General features: G+C 34.7%; 1 protein-coding gene and 1 long non-coding RNA gene across 2 annotated transcripts; both read left to right on the top strand.

Annotated features, from left to right (window-relative positions):
- The first annotated feature begins 4104 nt into the window (after positions 1–4104).
- Positions 4105–15882, top strand: LOC120345005 (uncharacterized). The gene is made up of 15 exons (XM_078113096.1): positions 4105–4138; positions 6020–6176; positions 6648–6745; positions 7296–7357; positions 7519–7732; positions 8213–8358; positions 8646–8795; positions 10051–10232; positions 10624–10696; positions 11329–11418; positions 13675–13726; positions 13955–14106; positions 14665–14760; positions 15428–15492; positions 15682–15882. Exons 1-15 carry the CDS (start codon positions 4122–4124, stop codon positions 15748–15750), a joined length of 1623 nt encoding a protein of 540 aa, XP_077969222.1. The 5' UTR covers positions 4105–4121; the 3' UTR covers positions 15751–15882.
- A 3956-nt stretch (positions 15883–19838) lies between these two features.
- LOC144422967 (uncharacterized) lies at positions 19839–22553 on the top strand. Its single transcript, XR_013475497.1, has 3 exons — positions 19839–20472; positions 20956–21039; positions 21334–22553. It is a non-coding gene; the product is annotated as an uncharacterized LOC144422967 (long non-coding RNA).
- The last annotated feature ends 210 nt before the right edge of the window (positions 22554–22763 follow it).

Raw genomic sequence — 22763 nt, 5'->3', positions numbered from 1 at the left:
TGTATGTACTAATGTGATGTGGATCGTATTTATCTCCTGGAACAGAAATTATGACAAGAACGCTTACTCTCAGGGCAAGATAGGATAGCCATTAATTTGTACGACAATGGCATTTCAGTTTCCTATTGGGAGTTTTCATTCTGATTTAGTGTTGTTATCAGTATTACTTGTGATATAAGTAAAGTTCTGGGCAAGGGATGATCGCTTCCAACGGGAAAGCATGTCCTGAGTATTCAGAAATAAGTCAAATAGTATTGCTTCTTAATTTTAATTTCTAAGAACTGAATATTTGGATTGGTATTATAGGGAGACGAGATGCGGTCTTAGGGATAAAGACTGATCACCCTAATATTCAAAGTTCGATTCCCACGTTATTAATTACACGTGTTATGGAATGTGACTCCAATCTGGATTCCCTCAGACGATAATAAGCACACGATGTTGAATGTCGAATTGTTGTATATTATTGGAAAGATGCACGATCCAAATTCCAAATACAGATAAAATTGTATACACTTAATTCTTAATGCAGTAAGATTACGGTCAGATCACAAGTGAAACAAAAAGCACAATATTATAGAGGTTCCATTACATTTGAACCCACGTACATTTGAACCCATGACAATTGCACCTGTATGCTATTGCACCTATGGAATTTTTTTTGTTTCACGGATAGTTAAACCCATACTAACCCTAACCCATGGGTTTTAGCACCCTCATATAGATTGAACCCGTGGATATACGCATGGGTTCAAATGTACATGGGTTCAAATGTACGGTCACCTATTATAGACTATAGAGCGATCTCGGCAAACCGGAAACGATACGTCATCAAATTGGTCGAAACGAGAAAGGCTATATATGAAGCGAATGCATTATCGCTGTTGCGAAACATAATGTGGCCTATTTTGTGAAATATTACATGCTATTAATATGAAAAGGGTTGAATACATTATAATTCATAGTTACACAATGCACATTCGCTACAGTATCATCAAATCAACAGAAAAACTTAATGAGAACGGCACGCGGGAGATTCGCGAACTTCTGGGAACGAAAGATCCTCAGGGAACCCACGTATATTTGTAGTTGAGCCGTACTATATATATATTTTATTCTCATTAAAAAGAATGATATCTATTCCACTTTTGTTATGACCATTTTCCTATAGCATGCACGAAATACAATCAAAAACCGTATGTCATAAATATGAGTAGTATTAGACCACCTTTCCGGTGGTGTTTAATCAATGCGGCGCTGTGAAATACCCTGTGTAAAAACTTTCCACAAATAAATGAGTCGACCCAGCGTTAACTGATTGTACACGCTACATTGACTGCGATAGGAAATTATATAAAATGTAGATAAGAGAAAAACAGAGAATGAGAATAAAGTAGACATGGTAGAACCTCAGTAATTTATGTCATGGATGTAACATGAAAAATTTCATTGAAGCCGTGTCAACTTCACAGACTGTCACGAAAGTTCATATGTCTCAAACTTATCGCTAGCTCGGAAATAAAATATTATTTGAATTAAGAAAGTTTGAAATAAAATATTAAATTCCGTTTCAAACAACTGAATTTGTGGCGGAAATAACAGTGGGTGAAAAGGTTCACGGTTGCCAATATACGGAGCTGCAAGTGTCCATGGCTGCAATCGTCCGTCCGTTTGTTTAAACGTCCCAAGTCTTAATTGCTCGCGGGTGCAAACGGGTGTAATCTTTAGGGCTATATCCCAAAAGTATTCGGCGATCCATGATATATATTAGAAGAAGAAGACATCGCCAGACATGGCGTCATCGAATGTACAATTCGATCAGACTGTCTGTGTAACTAAATGCTCACCTTTCGTCGTAACTGCCTTCGCCAACTTACAGACACAAAACAATTCCGTATCCAGTGGTTTCGAACTTTTTATTCGTGCGGCGCCAAATTATCAAGGAAAAAACTCACGACGTACTTACACGAAAATAGAATTGCTGCCTTCATAAATAAAACTCAATTTCGTGTTTGTTATTGTGTACTTCATGCCTTTTAAAGTTTGTAAATATGTAGGCCTAAAAAATGAGGGTAAAAGATCAACTCTGCCTAATTTTCTTTGAAATACTAAAGAAATACTCATGTTCGCTGAACTCGAGTTCAGTAGAAAAATAAACTGCAGCTCGAGAATGTCAGTGAGTAGAAAAGTATGCAGATGCAGTTGTCCTGGGTGCAGATGTACGTGGGTGCAAAGATACTGAAACCGGAAATTTGAATTTATTGATTCATAGACACAGCAAACATTTATAATGAATACAATATGTAAAATATTCAGTAAATATATTAGTTATGTTTAACACAATTCTGTTAATTTTCGGGGTGCACTTTGCAAAGCGCCGCTGCGTCCCCTTTGGCAACCGCTGCCGTAATCATACTTGCTTGACCTACAAGCGGCGCTTGAAATGGATTCCGAAAACATAGTTTACTGAATATAGTTCGCTCACGGCCGGTTCGCTACAGCTACGCGTGAATGATGCGTTACTACGTCATCAGTTTGCTATACTGTATTTTGAAGCTTACGGAAGAGGATTTTCGTTTGAATTTATTTGCGTTTTTGGAATGGTTTTGTTAGTTGAAATAACTGAAAAGATATACTGACGCATTAGAATAAAGTAGGGGGTCGTGGCATCTGCCAATCATCTCTGCGTCGGTACCATAAGTTATCAAAGTGGAGTAGGGGCAGAATAATTCTGCTGTTCAGTGATTGCATTTATTGGATGCTAATTAAAGGTTTATACCAGGATTATAGCACAAAAGTGAGAATTCAGATACTTCCAAGTATGGGCAATATAGAATACCGAATCCAGAGGATTTGAATCCCTAGAACTCGGTTTCCGTCTCTTCGGCGCCGTGCGTCAATTTTTGTACTGACGAGCGTTATTCTCTCGCGACGAAATCTGTCTCGCGTGATTATACTTGTGTTTTCTCGCAGAGAGCCCGCAAACGATATCAAACACCGTAATCCCAGCTTGAATATTCAGAACGCGAAGACGGCGTTATTGCACCATTTTATTTATTAGCATTATTGCCGACTACCATCTTACAGGCGATTTTTCGATTGCACCAATCTTAATTTTTTGGAATAGTGAAACATTCTTTATTTTATATTAAATGACTTTTCGAGGTCTCCCGGAAAATGATGAGTACCCGACGTTAGACGATAAAACATTATTTGCGATTAATTTAGATCAAATTTTACTTTTAATTTTCACGACACCCGGTTCTTGAAAATACGAAGTTATAACGCAAAACAATGCGCACTGTCACATTTATTTTGCGCTCCCGAATAAATATATATAAACCGGATTTTGAGTCGCTGATGAATCCGTTCCTATCGCCCAAGCGCGACACACGCCTGGTCGAGTGTCGGGTGGTATTTTAGTCACGATAAATTAAAAAAGTTGAGATGATAACTAGAAATTAAAATTTGGTAAGAGAAATGAATTTGTCTCAAGATGTTATTTTATGAGTTTTGCTCTCAGAAGCAATCGTTTTCTGTCAAAGTCACAAGACATTCAAACAATATATAACGATATCATACCAGTCCGATAACCCACATCCTGTCTAACATAGGGTTGCCATACCGTCCGGAATTTAGAGTTAAATTTTGCCTCCGGGAAGAATTTCAAAAATGCTCAAATGTCCGGAATCCGGAATTTTACTGCATCTGCAATCCTACTGTGCACACTGCTAATACGGAACATTGTTATTTCGTACCGTGCGCATATTTTTTACTACGAGGTCATGAAAATAGTCATGCACTGTCCGGAATTTTGCTTTTTCAAATATGGTGACCCTAGCTAACATAAATAACAAAGACGAAAAAAGCGTGAGCGAACTATATTAAGGTAACTATGCCGAAAAGATTTTCAACGCTAAGATGTTGCGTCATCGACACGCGTAAAATTGTTGACTCAGCAAGTGTGGTTATCTCGCCATATTTCAATCAAAACAAACAATCATTGCACAGAGAGAAAAAAGGTAATTTAACTCTTCGGGAAGATTTGAAAGGTCGCATTTGTCATCGGCAATTGCATCATTGAGAGAAGACGGAAAGCGGACCAAAACATCAGACTCAAGATGGAAAAAGCGAGACGGTTATTATTTTGCGTTTTACTAGTTTTAGGAATTATAAATTAGGGTGCTTGTCGATTTAACTATAATACAATGCTTTTATCGCACAGACTAAATCATTACCTTTGATGCTCGGCAACAAATTCAATCGTGTAATGATTTGATTCGTGAACATACATCTAAAATGATTAGCAGGCTTGTTGTTTCTATGCCTGGCCTTCGGATATATGGATGTTTCAGAATACGAAGATATTGTTATATGTGCTACTCGTTCGCAAGCACAAATCTTTGCTAAATAAAACAATATATTGAATTTGGGTATACGCTCGTGTAGTGACAAAATGAATTTAAAAAAGACTAGATTCCGATCCCACTAGTTTTGTGAATTAGTGTTTTTATCGACTGAATTACTGGTACCCAGGAAACAGCATTTTCCCAAAGAGACCGTTCGAACGGACCATTGTCTTATTTTAGTGATATCTATTATATGAGTACATGGTCAATCGCGCTTACCTCCATATTTAATAAAATAAGATTAAATTCTAGTCTCCCGAGAACTGTTATGTAACAATGAATTCTTCTAAATAATTGATTCTATTCTTAACAAAGTACTAACATTCTAGATTTTTTTACGACAAAGCTTACTTTCACATATTCCTAAGTTATATTCTTAACTTTTTATCATATATTGTATTTGTGGGACTTCGCGTTAGTACGTTGTCAAATTAATTTGTGATATCGGAATCCATTATTACACTTTTTTAGCCTAGAATTAATCGCGTTTCAATAAGAAAGATATAAATCCGCAAAATATACATAGACAAAATTACTAAACATGCACGGCATATAAAATATTAGTTGGGCAACGACATGGCAATGACGACTTGAAAGATTTAGTCATTTTGCAAATGGTATTGTTGAATTCTTCCCAATGCTTACTTGAGACACGGAATTATTCATTGCCCTATTAGCCGCTTGCATTTTGACGCGACCTACTCATTTAATAAATTCTTTTACTAAATTGAAAGATGAATTCTTATTAAAAATAATTACGAAAATAGTTATTCTTTTTATTGAAATGCGATATTTTATTTTATCGCCAACTACTATACTCCGGTTTTCATGGAAATAGTTTATTTTACCAAGAACGATCTAAGATCGTATTTGTTTGCTGAATAGGTAGGTGGTTAGTTCGCGTTTCGAATAACTAATAATAATAGCATTGACGAGAATGGTTTAGCATAGCCTTGCATATGTAGACTCAGTGTCCAATAGTAATAATAATATTAATTATTGAATAATTCGGGGATAATTTAAATGTGTATATAGAACTGCTTTGGTTTGTCTCGCCGCAATCTGTGATTTGCTTGAGAAAGTATTGTCGAAACATTTTTAGTGTAGTGCGTCGCAAATTTCGTAAAAATATTTACTAAAAAGCAAGGTAACGTCGAGTCTTTCGCTTTTATGAGGTTCCTCACTATCGATTTTAGTAAAATCGGTCTAGGCGTAATATCATTTTCTCCGTAAACTGAATACAGGCTTTATCACTTTCGATGAGTTTCGAACACAAAACTTTTTTAGATGTGTGTACGGTACTTATTGTTTTTACTAGGTATTAGTATTACTAGGTGTTATGCAAAATGCACTAAAATTAGCTATGAATTTTTAAGTGTCTGTTAAAGGCCCATAATGTGATTTTACTTATATTTCAAATAATTTGTTGAATAAAATATAGTTACTCTGCACAAATATCCTCATTTCATTTGTGTTTTCATAGTGCTGTGTTGAGTGTTGTGCTTTCACTTAGAACAAAGCTGTCAATATCTGGTAATTTTTCAAGGCATTTTTCTCCATTCATGTTTAATCCTTTTCTGAAAATATGTTTTTATGATGAATAAATTTAGTAAGCGGATTAACAATTGCTTGGGACAACTTCGTTCTTTGCTGCCATTTACAAACTCAATGAAACGAGATATGGCATCATTGTTAGAGCAGACTGTGGAATATATCAATACCATGCACACTGTCCTCAATGAAGAAAAACCAGCATGCTTGTCAAGGGTGAGTAAACTGAAGTATTATTACCATTGGCTTGGTACACAATCACACTACTGATTGCACTATGTCAGTTTTACATGTTACATCTCTCAGGATAAATATGTGAATGTGAATCCTATTCTACATATTTGAATTTAATAATAAAATGGTTCACAAAACCACCGTTCAAATTCACTTTAAATAGCAATGGCTAAATAATGTGCAATTTTGAATTAAGCTGTCTTGCTCAATCTAAACTACTAAGCAGATGAGAAGCTGTGATTCGCTGTATGGCTGAGCAGTATATTTTGGAAAAAAATAATGAGCATCGAAAATTTTGCACATTTTTTTTATGCTGAAACCTCTTCAGTTTTTTATATTTCCTTTGCATACCTATTTTTTGGAGTGTTCACTTTGTCATGTCTTGCAGCCTGTATATATATGAAAACTTGTTTAAACACTATTATATTCGATACCCGTACAAAATATTTTTAGGTGTATATAACATATCAGAAAAAGATTGAGGAATATGACTTTTGCAGAAAATCTTGCGTTCCAAAATCTACAAAGAAAAAATTCTCAAGTGTTGGAGGGTATATTTTTATATAATGATGTATCTACATAAAAAAAATTAGGACATATGCCATGGCCCACAGTGTACAGTGGCAAAATTTCTATATTGTTGCAAATTTGAAAAGTTGAATGAATGGAGTTCGATTTAATATAAAACTTAACAAAAAAAAAATTTTAATGTAGCAGAATAGGTCAACCAATTATTTATTTATACAAATACTATATTTAATGGAATTTGGATAGCCATAGAAAGATTGCTCACTTATCATCACACCTAATTTGAGGGCATATCTGGGAATATCAGTATCACTTTCTAAGCTTTATTACATGCAGATAATTCTTGTTTGCCTCTTTAAGTCGTGTATGCTTGGTCTTGTTAGTAGCCTACAGAAATCTAGTTTTGTGCAAATGGTTGCTTGTTCAACTATTTAATATAATAAAATTATGATTTTCCGCGAATAATGAATATAATAACTTTGTACTGCACTTCAGGTATGAAATTATATAAACGATTTTCCACCTATTGATATTCAAGAGCAGTTCTTATATTTGTTGAAATTACTTTTTCAGGATATGCTCTCATAGTTCTGATAATCAATCATCATCACCAGTTTTATACCAAGGATGTTCAAGTGAGAAGATTTTTTGTGTATGGCATGAGAGTATGTTTAGTACAATGGTGGCTATTTTATGATAATCAGCTATTACCTAATACATGAATTCCCATGTTGATGTTATTTATGACATCTTACTTGAGCTACTTATTCTGGAATGTATTTTTATGCTCATTCAGGTAATCCTTATGATATCAAAGGGAGGGATAGGATGAATACTGATGCAAAACGTCACTGCTCTTCGTTATCACATGATCAAAGTATGGTTCCACCAGAAATTTCAACCCCTACTGGTCCTTACTTGCAAAATTGGCATCCATCACAACAAATTATTGAACCTACTGGAAATATTAACAATAATAACTTCATGCCTACATTTCTACCATGTGGCAGGTATATTTAACTTTAGTCTAGTTTTTTGTTATTCCCTGGAATTTTGTTCAGCACAGCGTTTGTCATGGAAATGGTGTTGGTGGGTACAAGTCCAGTCATGGTTCATCAGAATTTCAGGTCAAGCCAGAAGGAGGCCCAGCAATTTTTATATTATGAGTCAACTTAAGTCTATGCACTCCTTAAGTCCTAAGTCAGCTCTAGTTGCTAATATTTCAATCCATATGTCAAGTCTATTGCATAGTTGGTTTCATAAACAGTTGTGAAATACATCAATAAGTGTCCAAGATTTTTCAAGCCATTGAATACATTTACCTCAATATCCATACCATCTTTTTTGACTCATTTCTGCACAAAGATAATGAATTTTCGATTTTTCAACACATAATTAACTGGCATAGTAGATCGAACCATATCATATACTGTAATGTTTATGCTCAAATGATTGTGCCTGAACAAACCCTGCTCTTTATCTTTATTTAGTGATTGTAGAAGTGGGATCCTGAATTCAAACCATTATATATTTGAACAATCTCCACTGCCAAGTCAATATGGAATGCTTCAAAAACAATCAAATCAATATTCTCCACACACATCTTCGAAATTTCTTCCACCATTGACAAAAATGTGTAAGAAGGATAATTCTATACCTGTTTCATATGTATATATAGAAATATTTGTAGTATTGGTGGTGGAAGATTTCTGAAAGTTTTGACCTCAATGACTTTCAAACCACACTAGTCGTACCCACTACTTTGCCAAACTTTTTTAACAAGCTCATGTGCCTTTGGTCAAGAATTTGATGACATACCGGTAGTTAGTTCCTCTCCCCAACCACTTCATTGCACACATTTCTGTTAACTACTCTGCAGTACTTGTGTAATATAAGTAGTCACTCTATTAATTGATAATTCAGGTACTGGGATGCCAAGACCTCTTCTGCAATATGGTGTTTCAACATCAGTGGGTTCTCTTCAAGGAGAAAATGTTGGAGAATGCAGTGAGGATTCCTCATCGGACATCTCGCATAAAAGTGGCATAAGTGTTGAGGAAATGATCAGTAAAAGTAAGTTGAGTGAGGTCTTGTCCTCCCTAACCTGTTCTAACCTCTCTTGAAAAGTCTTATTTGCTCTAATCGCTCTTATTTTTCAGATTCCTCTTATCATTATTTTTATTAATTTATTATTATATAATGAACAAACACTGGGAAGAGAATAACATATCTATTCAAACCCAGATTTAGACTTCCATTATCTACCGCAGTAGATTTTAATGTGAAATTGTGGTGGAAAATTCTTAAATTTTTTTTCATATAAAAACCACACAGCAAATCTGAGAAACTACCTTCCTGGATGTGGGGGACACTTTTGGATGATGGTTCGCAAATCTTTGAAATTTTCAGGCTTGAGGGTCAAACCCCCCTTCCGACGGACGGTGCAACGGAACTCCAGAGCAACATAGGAATTTTCGACCCCCCTGCTTCTTTCCAGGATGACCGGTCTTGCTTAAAATTGGAAAATTAGAAACACTATATTTGGCATTCATCAAAATTTTTGCTCAAACAATTTTAAATTGGCCATTCATATGAATACATGATGTACTTGATATTTGATCGTTTGCTGGGGGTTTATCACAGATTCCCATTAGATCAAGACAAGTAATCGCATGTTGAAAATTTAGATTAAATTAGAAAGATTTAGATTAAATGGAGTTTCTCATTTGGGTTGGGAAAAACTATTATTTTCCATTGTCAACATTCTTGATGCTATTTCACCTTTTCCTCAAAGGGGTTATGTAATTGTAATCCAAAATGTGATTGTATTGATTGAAAATAACTGTAGAAAACTTGAGCAAATGAACTTTTCTATTTTACAAGAATTGTCTCATAGTATTGCCACATGCGTTCATTTAGAAGTGATTAAAACACGCTTTGAAGCAAAGAAGATGACTACTGTAATACCAAAACTATTGAAACCATACAGAATTAAAGTATTCCGTTTTGTACCAGTAGTAATACTGCTTGTCTTGAAGCCTTTTTGCTTCATGCAAATCTCAATCATATGTGTGTGTGACAAAAATACTGATTTTAAACCCAGTAGAAGATGATACCCACGCTAGGTACACATGTTTCATTCTATTATAATCGAAATAAAACTGAGTTGTATTTCGGGGTTTTTTACACAATCTATTGATACGGAGCGCACGTAATTTTACTGGTGTAGAGTGAAATATTTGAAACAGTGTAAGACTGCTGGTTACCATGGGTTGTATATTGAACTTCAGAGTTAGCTAATGAATGACATGAGTATTATATTTATCAGATCGTAAGCCTCAAAATTTTTTGAATGTGTCAAGTTTGGTGGAAAGTAATGACCAAGGCGGTATGATGCAGATGAATCCATCACCATGGAGACAGCACGATTTCACGTCTGTAGTTCCATTCAACCCTATTATTTCCAAGAGTGACAATCCAACACATAATTTGCTTGCTCCAATGGACATGGTATGTTATTGAATATTAAGATTTTCCTACTTTTTAATTTATAACAATTCTGCATAAACAGCAGTTTGCCATTTGTATAGCTGGTAACCTGTGTTTAATATTGGAATGATTTTGCAATTTACTTGTGCTTCAGTCACATCTACTGTTGATTTTGTAGCCAATAAGATTTACACCAAACTTCTTATTGTTATTGATAAACTTTTCCAAGAGTTCTATTTCATTCATTTTACTAATTTACTCTTTCTCTTAAGTTATGTTATCACAGGCATTCCGCCAGGGATAGTTTTCCAACTTCATGTGTGATTTACATATACTACTGCTATAATTTGATCTTTATGTTCATATATATTGCTTAGTTGATTTGTAGTTATAACTTGTTTCATTTCTGCAGTCATTATCACCACCATCTGATGCTCACAAAACATCACCACAATTCATGGGAGTTTCTAAATTATGTGGTGGAGGTATGTATGACATCTTTTTGTTTTATTCTGCACAGACGCAAATGTTTCTGACCACTAAAATATCATTTGACAACGATAGGTTTTGATGGTCTGCCTGGCCATTCGAGATTGCTTTCATTTGTGGTTAGACTTGAATAATGATGTGTATCTATTAATTATTAATCAGGTATATTCACAAGTGAAGCTTTTTATTTTTTTTACTTAAATGTAAAATACCTAATAAGTGATAACTGAACTGGTTCATTTTCTTCCTATCTTTTTGTACTTACAAAGTACAGTGATACCTCAGTGTTAGTCGAGTGACAAGGTGTCTCAAGGTGCGCAATTTTTTATTCACATACAAAAACTATAGAGCCCAAAGAAATTTGCTCAAACGTACAGTAACTGATACAATTTTTAATATTTTGGAATGTGTAAGAACGATTAAAAATAATTACCATTGCTTTTTTTGGAAAAAGAGTTTTGATACTTTAACAAATCCGTAGTCGAACATCGATCCTTAAAATTATGTTCGACTGCCAAGGTATCACTGTATTATTTTCTCCCAGGCTAACCACAACATGAATCATTTTAGTATTTTACTTGTACAATATTAGTATCTCATATTCAAATTTGTGTTATAATATAATTAGGATTCACAACAAATAGAGAAATGGGAATCATAAGCAAACCAATGTCTGTTAGCAATATGCTTAATGAAGTAACTGGAATCAATAGCACAGGTAAGTAACTTTCAACTACTGTATACATTTGGTTCAGTAGATCAAACATGCGCAATGTACCTGGTTATGCTCTGTTGTACTGCACGATCAATGCTTGTCATGGTACCATGGTTACCCTGACTAACCACGAGTTGGCATTGAAAATATGGAGACAAATAATTTTGTTAGCAATATTGAAATGTTCGTTGTTGCCCATTACACAAATGGGTTGAAATGGATGTGACGAACTATGGGGAAATATGGTTATCAGTGCAATTTGCATTTAGTAGTCATTGAGTGTAAACTACGATGCCCACATTCAATTTTAAAGAGTCTGTGAAAACAATTTAATATGGAAATTGTAATCTATATCACTGGTTATCCCTAGGCTGGCCTTTATTGCATTGGTTGTTAGTCATTCAATGCTTTAACATCTTGTATGATTGATTTCTAGAATTGCTATTATTGACCAATAAATTGCTGCTTCGTATTTGAAATAAGTACATAAAGAAAAACCCCATGAATAGTTTAAACTGTGACTTTCTGGCCAAACTGTAATATGAAATATTCAAACAATAAATATTATACTGTGAAATAGCATTGCGATCTTGGTTAATACGGAATGCATTGATATAACAACATCATTATTTTGGTTGAGATTTTCATTAATATATGTATTTCACACATGTAATTGATTCATTTTTATAATTTCAATTTATGATAATTTCTGAGCTTTTTGATATTTGTAGGTACAAAAATGCCAGCATTTGTGAATATCTCTAAAAATGGGCGATATGTTTTCTTGGCGTTTTTTTTATTTTGTCCTCAAATATGCTTATGTAACATCTAGCTAGAGTAGACCGTTGATTTCTTTGATTTTTAGCAAAAAAATGTGTGCAAAATGGAATTAGCATAGTAGAAAAAGATAGATCCATTTACTGAATACTAAATTTTTTTCTGAGCATTACCGATTTTCCCAAATTTGAAAGGATGTATAAGTATGTAAGTTGTGGAAACAAAATATCTTTTTAAAATCATATTTTGTAATTGACAAAATATTATCAATATTCAACTTGGCCTTTATTATTGGCATCTTGTTTAATCATCCTAATATCAAATTGGACTTGATCTAAAGCAGGGTTGTCCAACCCGTGGCCCCATATGGCCCGCGGAAGCATTTCAAGTGGCCCGCGCTGTATTTTTCGGAAAAATTGTATTGTATTGCTGTATTATTTTTCGGAAAAATTGAGTATAACTATTATTCGAGTGATGTAGTATGCAAGGATACAAACGATTTGTTTATTTTCCTGAAATGCGCTTTGCCAGCCCTTTCAAACGAGCCATGAGTGCCATTTTGAATCGAAACCAACTGGGAGGAGATATCGATACATAAAGGTGCCATAGTCGCTACGTACATACATCAAAATCACGATACATACATAAAAGCGAGCTCCTTTGTGGCAGAAATAACTGCAAAACAATCCAAGCCTTCCTCAGATTGAGAATTCGTTAAGCAATGTATTGTTCGGGTTGCCAATATTTTATGTCCGGAAATAAAAAAGGCGTTTGCAAAAATAGGCATGTCAAGACAGACGATTCTCGTCGTGTTAAAGAGCAAAAGCGGAAAAGTTTTCATCGTATTCCTTGGCTCTTGACGAAAGCACTGACAAAAAGTCTACTGCTAATCATGCGGGGAGTTAATGATGATTTTGAAATCACCGAGAAGCTCTCAGCCCTTGTCCCAATTAAGGGCACGACTCCAGGCATTGATTTGTTGGGAGCTGTGATGAAAATGATCAAGCGTCTTGGCTTGTCTTTGGCAAAACTTTCGGGATTACCACTGATGGCGGCCCATCAGGGGTTGGGAAACAACAGTTTCATTGTTCTAATAATTGTGAATGTTTGGCGTGAGGGTATTGTTTGTTTTTTCATTAACCTGTAGTCAGTGTAGCAAAACTAAAACATAACTACCATGTTAAGTGGCCCGCGCACTTAATAGTAAACTAAATGTGGCCCTTCGGTCAAAAAGGTTGGACGACCCTGATCTAAAGCATATGTGATATTTCATTAAACATTCCAAGAATCTAAATTATTTCAAACCTTAGTTTTTGTTTTTATGTTGTGCATTCCCTAATCTGTATTAATTGTGTTGAGAATACCAAGTCTTTCATGTCTCTGCACTGTATTACATGACCAATATTAGTGAAAAATATTTCTATTTCTTTTGCTTATTACAAAATAGCTAGCAACTATAAATTGCTATAAATTTTGTTATAGGTTATTCTTCAAAATATGGATCTTCTGAACATAAAGTCACACAAATGACGAGGTAAATCATGTTAGTTCATGTTGGTAACAGCTTGTCAGTCAATTGCTGAAAATATTTTTTCCCCTGGCAATCATCAACTCCATCCAAATCATTGGTTATTCTTAGCCAACATTTTTTAACCCCTATTGCAAAATTTTCAGATGCCTACCTTCCTTGTGCTACGTATACACAAGTTACTGTTAGAAAGTCTGCGTTACGCTGCCACCCAAGCTATACTTTCTTTTTCAGTTTGCAAAAAAAGTATCAGCCATCTGTATCACAAAAAGACTCCGCAAAATCAACTGCAATTGAGATGCGTTATTCATCTGCGCCAGTTGTTTGGGGAGGCTCCACTCCAACCTTGTTTAGCAATTTTTTTACCCCACCATCATCTCACGCAGGTAAAACTTAATTTATCATCAGCTCTCTTCGTTTTTTTTTTTATACCAATGTGTGGTATACTGTGTTATGGCTCCCTTTATTTTCATGCATGAGTGACCTTTGTTTTCTCTCTCGCTTCTTCTTTTGTTAATGCTTCAGTTGATGACTGTATGTTTCTGTAATACATTCTGAATATCTACAAACATCGTCTATTCTTCGAGTTCACGACACAACACAATGTCAATATAAAGCAATTGTATTGGACAATATTAATTCATACCATACTAAATAAATTTAGGAAAACTAATGAACGCTTCTTTATTTACTGTTCTTGTTAATCAAAAAAGTTTCATTAAGTCATAAAAAGAAAATAGACATTGATCTCATTAAGTTATGGTTATGTACCCTTATCCGGATGAAGAAAATTATATGCGACTACAAATTTATTTTTCAGACTACGAGTGAATGTATTTTTTTATTTTATATAATAACTCAATTATTATTTATAATTGTTTTCATTACATATATTTCGACTCGTATGAGTAGTATTTAAAGTGAAATATTGTCAATTCTAACAGACAAACTAATAGCTGATGCTGCTGTAATATCACCCTTGAAGTCGGATACCCCAGATGTTGAATCTAAAACGTCAACAACAAAAGACCTTGGGGGAGGTATGTAGGCCCTTTATTCTCTGTGTCATTTCTAACACTTTTTGCACCGTTTTCACTATTTGCACAAGTAAGTCTATACTTTGCCCAAAATTCAGTTGATTGTGAACTACAGAAAGCTGGGTCGCCTGGAAATCCTCATGGGTCACTTGTTTTTCAACAAAATTTATTTTATTTTTGAGTATATTTTGTTTCACTTGTGGAAGTGTTGCTCAATTGTATCTGTGCAAAGTATCACATCTTTTTTTGCTTAGTGAAATCATGCTACTAAAAATTGCGCGACCTTCTCACTTTAAAGTTTCTGCTAAAAGAAATGTTCGTGGAGTTTTGTATTAATAATTTAATTTTATGACAATAAAACCACTAACAACATTCCGTATTTGTGCATATCTTGGGGGCTCAAAATTTCACACTAACCACTGCCATAAACTATTATAAACGTTAATATGGATTTTTGCTGTTTGCACATGTTTGTGTATTAGTTTACATCTATCAGGGAGCTTTGTAAATGATAATTGAGATTGCTAGTGGGACAATGCACTTCGAAGGGTTAAACGATGATAAGTCTAACAAACTGTGCCAATCGGCAATATCGAGTTAGCGTATGTCATAACACGCAGCAAAGAGTCTGGGGGAAGTTGGTGAAACTTCTTTTTTCCTCATTTTTTAGTTCCTCATGATTCAGAGAACGTTACCCCGGAATCGACGGCGAAGACTGATGAAAACAATAATTTGGTAAAGTGATACTTTTTTAAAATTTATAATACAAATTCATAACAAGTTATTTTTTGTCATCAATATGCGAACCATGACTTATATCATATGCTGTGCAACCATTTATTTTTTCACAGTTTTAATATCGGTTTTATCACGTAACATATCACCTTCTGTTGCATAGGTAATTTTATTTGCCTCCTTTTGCAGGAAACTGATGGATCTCATCCGACCTCCAACGCGGAATCGGATTTGGCAAAGGTCGAAAAAGCCAAGTGAAGTCAAAAATTTGGACTTTGCTATTGTGATTAAATTTCTTCACGTTATTGTTCAGTTCTTTTGTTTATTTCATCCACGTTCATACTTGTGCATGTTGTTCATGCGTGTCGAGTAAAATGTCACTCTTTTCAATGTCTGAGTGAAGTGGTCTGATGGTAGGGTCACTTTCACGAAGTATTATGAAGGTTTTTTTGGCAGTACCGGTGTTCCTAAAAGATTGCCAATTTCTGGCCGAAGGTATTCAGCTGTAATGTACTAAGAAAGTATTGGGCTCAAGAAATATGACTGACGGCGGGACAAGCATTTTTGTCTAGTCCCGTATTGGGGGTGCAACAAAAAATCCTCTGAAGAAAAGGTGCACCTGCAGCGTAATGCAGAGAAGGGTGCTGTCCTATCGCGCGTGTCCTTGTTTTGACACATACTATTTAATATACGTAACGGAATATCGCTAACCCAACTCCTTCAGAAGTCGAATAACACGTAATATTTTACAAATCTCCGTATATAAGGCTTTACGATCGAATTAATACAATAGGATAGTAACTACGAATGGGGGTGTTCAGTGCCATTTAACATTTAAATTATGTTATAACAACACGAATTAATTAACATTGTCGTGAACTAATGCCAAATGCTTCGAATTTTCAGTATGAATACAAAATTAAAAGTTTGTATTACAATACACTTAGTCCTCTTCAGCCGTCTTTTCGGATTTTCTTTCCCCGGGATAAATTGTAAGTCCTATCCTAGCTAATTTAACAAACTTTTAATTTTGTATTCATACCGAAAATTCGAAGCATTTGGCATTAGTTCACGACAATGTTAATTAATTCGTGTTGTTATAACATAATTTAAATGTTAAATGGCACTGAACACCCCCTTTCGTAGTTACTATCATGAAATTATGGTTGAATCGGTGGCAGTATACATTCAGATTGAAAAATGACTCCAAACCTTCCTGATCCGTGGCCCCCTCTAAAAAACTCGCAACACTTGTGGCCCCCTGTTCTTCCCCTAACCTCTTCACCAGTTGTATTTTGCGCCATGTTTAATAATAAATAAGGCAACAACGAAATGTTATGCTGGCTAACAATCAAATGATTCAAGAAATCACGAAGGACACCTAGTTTGGGCCTTTCTCGTGGCTCCCAGCAGATCTCTCCCATTGAGAAACTCCGTGTTGTACTTTGATACCAATATTTCCGCTACAACAAGTTATAGTATTCGTTTTCAAACTTTTTTTGTGTTTTCTCAATGTTTATCAAGTGAGTGATATTATGTAAAACATTGAAGTGTTCTCAGCCCGGCGATATATAGGTACTGCTATATATAGGTAGTATATATTTATTCCACACGTAATGTAAATGGCCAATGAACATTGAAAAAATAAAACAATAAAAAATAAAGAAACCTCGACAAAACACTAATTATGGTTATATGGGTTGATTGATCAACATTAATGTCAATTATATATTGTTAAGTTACAGATCAAATTATCATAAACATTAGATCACGAGTCAGTAGCACACAGGCATAGGTATAGATAGTAAAATACCATCACCTTGATAACAAGTCGCATAATATGTTCTTTTCGCAGCCACTAAAAGAGATGATTTTTTAATCGTTGACTGAACATTGCAAACAAGCTCTCTGATACACCAAGTCACATAATCCGGTACCCCCTATTTTGCGAGATTTTTGTCACAGTGGATCGTTGTAATGTAGCTTATTCGATCGGAAGTAAGACCGTCCACAAAAAATATAGAACCAAGCCAGTCAAAAATTTGAGCCAGGCCATGAGAGGTTCATACTCGGGCCAAACAGCTCTGGGCCTAAGCCTACAATACATGTGTTCAGTTCAATAAACCCCTGTCTGGTTCGAGACACTTTAGAATAAATATGTAGTGTGGAGTCACATTCAATTTCTGTTGTGAGAACTGGATTCTTCAAAGTTTTTTAATGGTTGAAAGTTGAGTAATGAGCTTAGAGTTACAGGCAAACCATGGCAGTAAAAGACTGTGTACGAAAAGCAGGTAGACGTCTACAGCGTGGAAAGTGGTGTCGCCGCTAAGCGAGAATAAACATGACAATACTACGCAATTCGAGAGTCCTTCTGCACACTAACACAAATGTATTCCTGTAGAATTTTCAAAAAATGTTCATAGGATAATCGAAATATTTTATGTTAATTTTGGAATTATATTTAATCATGGAGGTTATCTTTTCCACGCTGTAAAACTTGTCCGTCCAAATATAAGATAAGGTCCGCGAAATATGTTTTAAAGTTGCTTTTAGGATTCAAAGAGTAACATTTTGGGTTAACTATCGGGCCCCGTAGTATCCAGGAAAAATATTAAAAAAAAAGTTGTATATGATGGTAAAATATAAAAATAATAAAAGTAATATATGACCATATGGTTGAGCCGTCTTATCGGCTTCCCTCTCCCGGTAGGAATAGGTAAATCTATTCTATTTTGATGGTTTTATTTATATATTGGTTTATATGCATATGACTCGGCAGTAAAAGTACATCACCAAAATGACTGTATTTGAATATTAATTGGCTGTATATGTATATGCCATTGGCTGTATATGGATATTTAGTTGGCGCTATATGCATATTCTTGGCAGTATATGAATGGCACGTTACCAACCCTATCGGGCCAGTCTGTACATCATATTACCTAATAAATCACAAGATGTCAAATACAATTCACATAACGCATTACCGAAATTACCGCTGACGATCAGAGGGCGACGACGAGAATAAGGCAGTTACATTTTGTGCATAAACAGGCAATCAATCCCATTGTAGAACTTGAATATTTTACATGTATTAAAAGCATATCAGTTTATGGTCAGGCGCCGCAATGACAATTATTTAAATATTCTTATGTTGCAAGAGACATCTGCAGTCTGCACTTGCTGGCATATGAGACGGTCTTTGGATTCGCAAATGCAACGTCTCATCGCGTTAGTTGGGTACGCAGTTTTTGAGATCAAAGACTTGAAGTGACTCGAGTCACTTCAATTCTTTGAAGGAAATAGGCAATTCAACGATAACATTCTTGAAAAAAGTTTGAAAAACCGTTTGAAGAATTGTTTAAGTTTTGCGGGTAATTAATTTTCTTCCTAAATCTATTAAAATGAAAGATTTTCACGCTGTATATAGAATATTTAAAACATTAGAAATATCAGGCCCGCTTGTGGAAAAAAAAAGTGTCATACAATTACGGTCCCCCCCATATACACAAGACCAGTAAAATTAAATATATTGAGGTGTTTATAAAACGAGTTTGAAAAAGTTCGTATGAGAAAAGATACATTAATTCTCGTTTAGACCTTGCCCGATCGTAAATTTATGGAAAACTGGCAAAAACATATTACGACTCGAAAAAATAGGTGTCAACAATTTTAGTCCCCCCTTCGCACAAAAGTACAACGAGTATCACAACGAGTTTAAAAACCTTTATATGGGTTTGAGGGAAAACACATTTATTGCATGGGGTAATTAGTTAGTTTTAGTAGTAAGCCACCATCATCATCATCTTAAAACTAGCGTCGATCGAGGGAGAAAACACTTAACTTTAGCTCATACGTCAAAAAGTAAAACAGACTGAGCATTTGCATGTCATGTCCATGAGTCCAAATCTGAAAAATAATCGAAGTTATACAGATGCAGAAAATTCAAAAGTATAACAAATAACTTTAGTTTCAAATGCACTTCTCGCAACTCCTTTGAATTTTGCAACCTTCCATTGCTTCTGTCGGCACCGGAGTATTGCAACATTCCGGGTGGTACCATTCCAAACATGAAGTGCATTTTATAATAGTCTGATTTATGTATAGGGCAGTCGACAGTTACAAAAAAATTGGCATATCCCTAAATTTCGTCTTTATTTCATTCTGGTTTCGGTCGATCTTAAAATTTGGTGAAAATCGTATACAATATATATATATATATATATATATATTATATATCTAATACGGTAGTTAAGTAGACATACCGTGCTAAAAAAGCGACAGTTATGTAGACGGAAAAATTGGGTAGACATTTTCCTGTCCGCTTAATTATTTCACGTTCCACAATTAAAACGTTTTGCGATATTTTGCTGAAATCTCTTTTTCTCTGATAAAACAGTATCAAAAATATTATGTTCTTTCAATATTTTTTAAATAATTGCACATTTTCGCCAACTTTAATGGGACAGTAGTTCTGCTGGTTTATAAGCAACGGGTTTAATTTTCGTACATAAAGTGGACATTTTATTTATGCAAAAATCTTTTAATTTTTCGGTATATGTTTTTACGATTTTTGGAGAGTAGGTTTGATAATTTTGATACAATAACCAGGCAGAACATGAAGATCGTCCGTTCTGTTTTTTGCAATATAAGCTCAATAAACTGAAAAGGACCTCAATTCACAACTCCGTACTAAAGAGGCTTTGTGTCGCAATAGTAAAACTGTCGGGTTCGCCGAGAACTTTACCACGTTTGCCGTTTTGTTCGCAAGTAACCTGGGCGCCGTGAGAGGATTGGGATCTTCATGAGTGCCTGATTGCCGAAATTTAGATAAAATAGAACAGTTGTGTTTGGAGAAGCGATCCAAGTCTTTTGTGTCAGGTGTTATCAGTTACCCAGTGAGTTGAAGCCGAATCATAATAAGCAAAGATTTCAACGTCACCGAGGAATGCTGCTGGAAATCATCACTCATCGGATAAGGTGATTAGTCATAACGATTTTTAATATTAGGGTTACTATATTTTTGGTGTTGTGATTTTTCACGTAATCCAGATTATCAAAATATAGACTACTGATACTGTTATGCTTTTACTGGTCGTAGTTCTGATCTGACCATCAAAATAATGCTACGACTGGGTTTGCGTTTGTAAGAGTGTGTAATTCAGAAGGATTTCTAAATCCAGATGAAAATACAAACGAAGATTGTGGAAATTCAATGAATTCAATTTTTTGTCGAAACAGAAGGATAAACGAGAAGCGAGTGGTTGACGTTTGTATAGCTTGGTGTAAATAAAAATATCTAATACACCGCTTCATATTAGATTAGAATATTTCATCTTCGGAAAACAGTTTTGAAGAATTGCATTGCTAGCAATTTTGTTTTGTGATTTGGCACATATCCCTGAGTTATTTTACCATCCTCATCTAGTTATTTACTGGGCTGTATTTTTTGTTCACATTTAGGTGACTCTCCAACGAGATGGCCCACGTTTCAGAACTTGGCAGACGGAAATGCGGGTAGTGATTCGGAGAAAGCTGTGCCAGGAGGTGACTAAATGAGTTTGCTATGCTTGTTTTTTTATTAAATACAGTATCGTAAATTGATACCAATGAATGGTAATAAACCAAATCATAATATCATTTGTAGCCCATCACAAATAGCGCAGCTATCTACGAATAATTGTAGTGCACCGTTTAGAAACTTTGGTTTATTTGAGTAATAATGCAATTATCCATTTCAAACATTTCGTTTGTTCGATCAATCAAGAGTAGCGTAATTCTGAATTGGACTAAAACACTGTGATGATGTTCTGTGACTTATGCATGTATTTTTGACCAAAGTTTCAGATAAGTCAACAGACTATACCGCACCATCTTCAGAATCACTTTCAATAAGCAATGTAAGTGATTCCAAAGAAAACTATATATATATGGAAAAGAAAAAGGCTGTAATTCAATTCAAAAAAAAGCTTCTAAACAAACGCGAACCAGAAAAGAAACGACGAAAAGAAAAATAATTGCACGGATTGGTATATCTTGCGAGAAGTTTATTGTAAAGCTTTAAGACATCTCTGTATAATTCATAAAGATGAACCGGCAGTGAGCATAATCTTGTCTCTCCTCAACAACTTAACCGAGTGGGCATATCCACATTCGTATACATACTTGGCATACATTTTTACTATTTAATTATAAATTCAAAATAACAATCATGTTTTTGTATTCCGAGTTGGTGCAAACATTTTAAATAAATTGTGCAAAGATTCTAAATTGATATTGAGGTTCAATAATTTCATTTTGATCGCTTGTATAGTTGACTGTATAATCAATCACTGCTATAATTAGGCGCCCTGATAGGTAGACATTTGAGTTATAATTGGTGTGATGTTTCTCATTTTAGTTGACATGGCAAAATTTCGTTTCGCATTTATAGGCCCCACTGAAAACGTCACTTAATTGAACATTTGAGATATGTTGTGTGTGATGTTTCTCGATATTTTATTCAGAATTTCGTGTTTTAATTATATACCTTCTGAAATGGTCGGACGGTTGAAATTTTTTTTTGAACGCTTCTCAATATTATTGCCATTCCAAAATATCATTTTGCATTTACATGACACACTTACGTAGCTGAGTAGATGACGATTTGCGATTCATTTTCTGTTTTGTTTTTCAATATGGTTTCAAAATTTTGTTTTATAATATTTGTCACTCCCAAGTTATCGGATAGGTGAACATTAGAGATAAATTTTGAGCAATTTTCCACAACATCAAAATATGATTAGTATTCGAAATTTCGTGTTCAGTTAAATTTCACACACTTAAGTGTGTGAGATATATTTTGTGTAAGATTTCTCAATACGATTCCAGAATTTTGTTTCAATAGTTGTATGCCACACTTAGGTGGTCGGATATGCGGACATTTGAGATATATATTTTGTGTAATGTTTCTCAATATTATTTCAGAATTTTCATTTCAATTTTTGTATGCCCCACTTAGGTGGTCGGATAGGTGGACATTTGAGATATACTTTGTGTAATGTTTCTCAATATGATTTCCGAGTTTTCGTTGTGATTGTTTTATGCCACACTCAGGTGGTAGGATAGGTGGACATTTGAGATATACTTTGTGTAATGTTTCTCAATATGATTTCAGAATTTTCATTTCAATTCTTGTATGCCACACTTAGGTGGCCGGATAGGTGGACATTTGAGATATACTTTGTGTAATGTTTCTCAATATGATTTCAGAGTTTTCATTGTGATTGTTT

Source organism: Styela clava, chromosome 5 (assembly GCF_964204865.1).
Source record: "Styela clava chromosome 5, kaStyClav1.hap1.2, whole genome shotgun sequence".
Taxonomy (NCBI): domain Eukaryota; kingdom Metazoa; phylum Chordata; class Ascidiacea; order Stolidobranchia; family Styelidae; genus Styela; species Styela clava.
The sequence above is the reverse complement of the archived record's forward strand: the minus strand, read 5'-3'. Positions and strand labels throughout refer to the sequence as shown.

Bases quoted from the DNA above. Each gene is read 5' to 3' on its own strand.
- LOC120345005 (XM_078113096.1), top strand. The intron at 6,177-6,647 runs GTGAGTAAACTG...AAATATTTTTAG, and splicing joins AACCAGCATGCTTGTCAAGG to GTGTATATAACATATCAGAA. The intron at 8,796-10,050 runs GTAAGTTGAGTG...TATATTTATCAG, and splicing joins TGAGGAAATGATCAGTAAAA to ATCGTAAGCCTCAAAATTTT.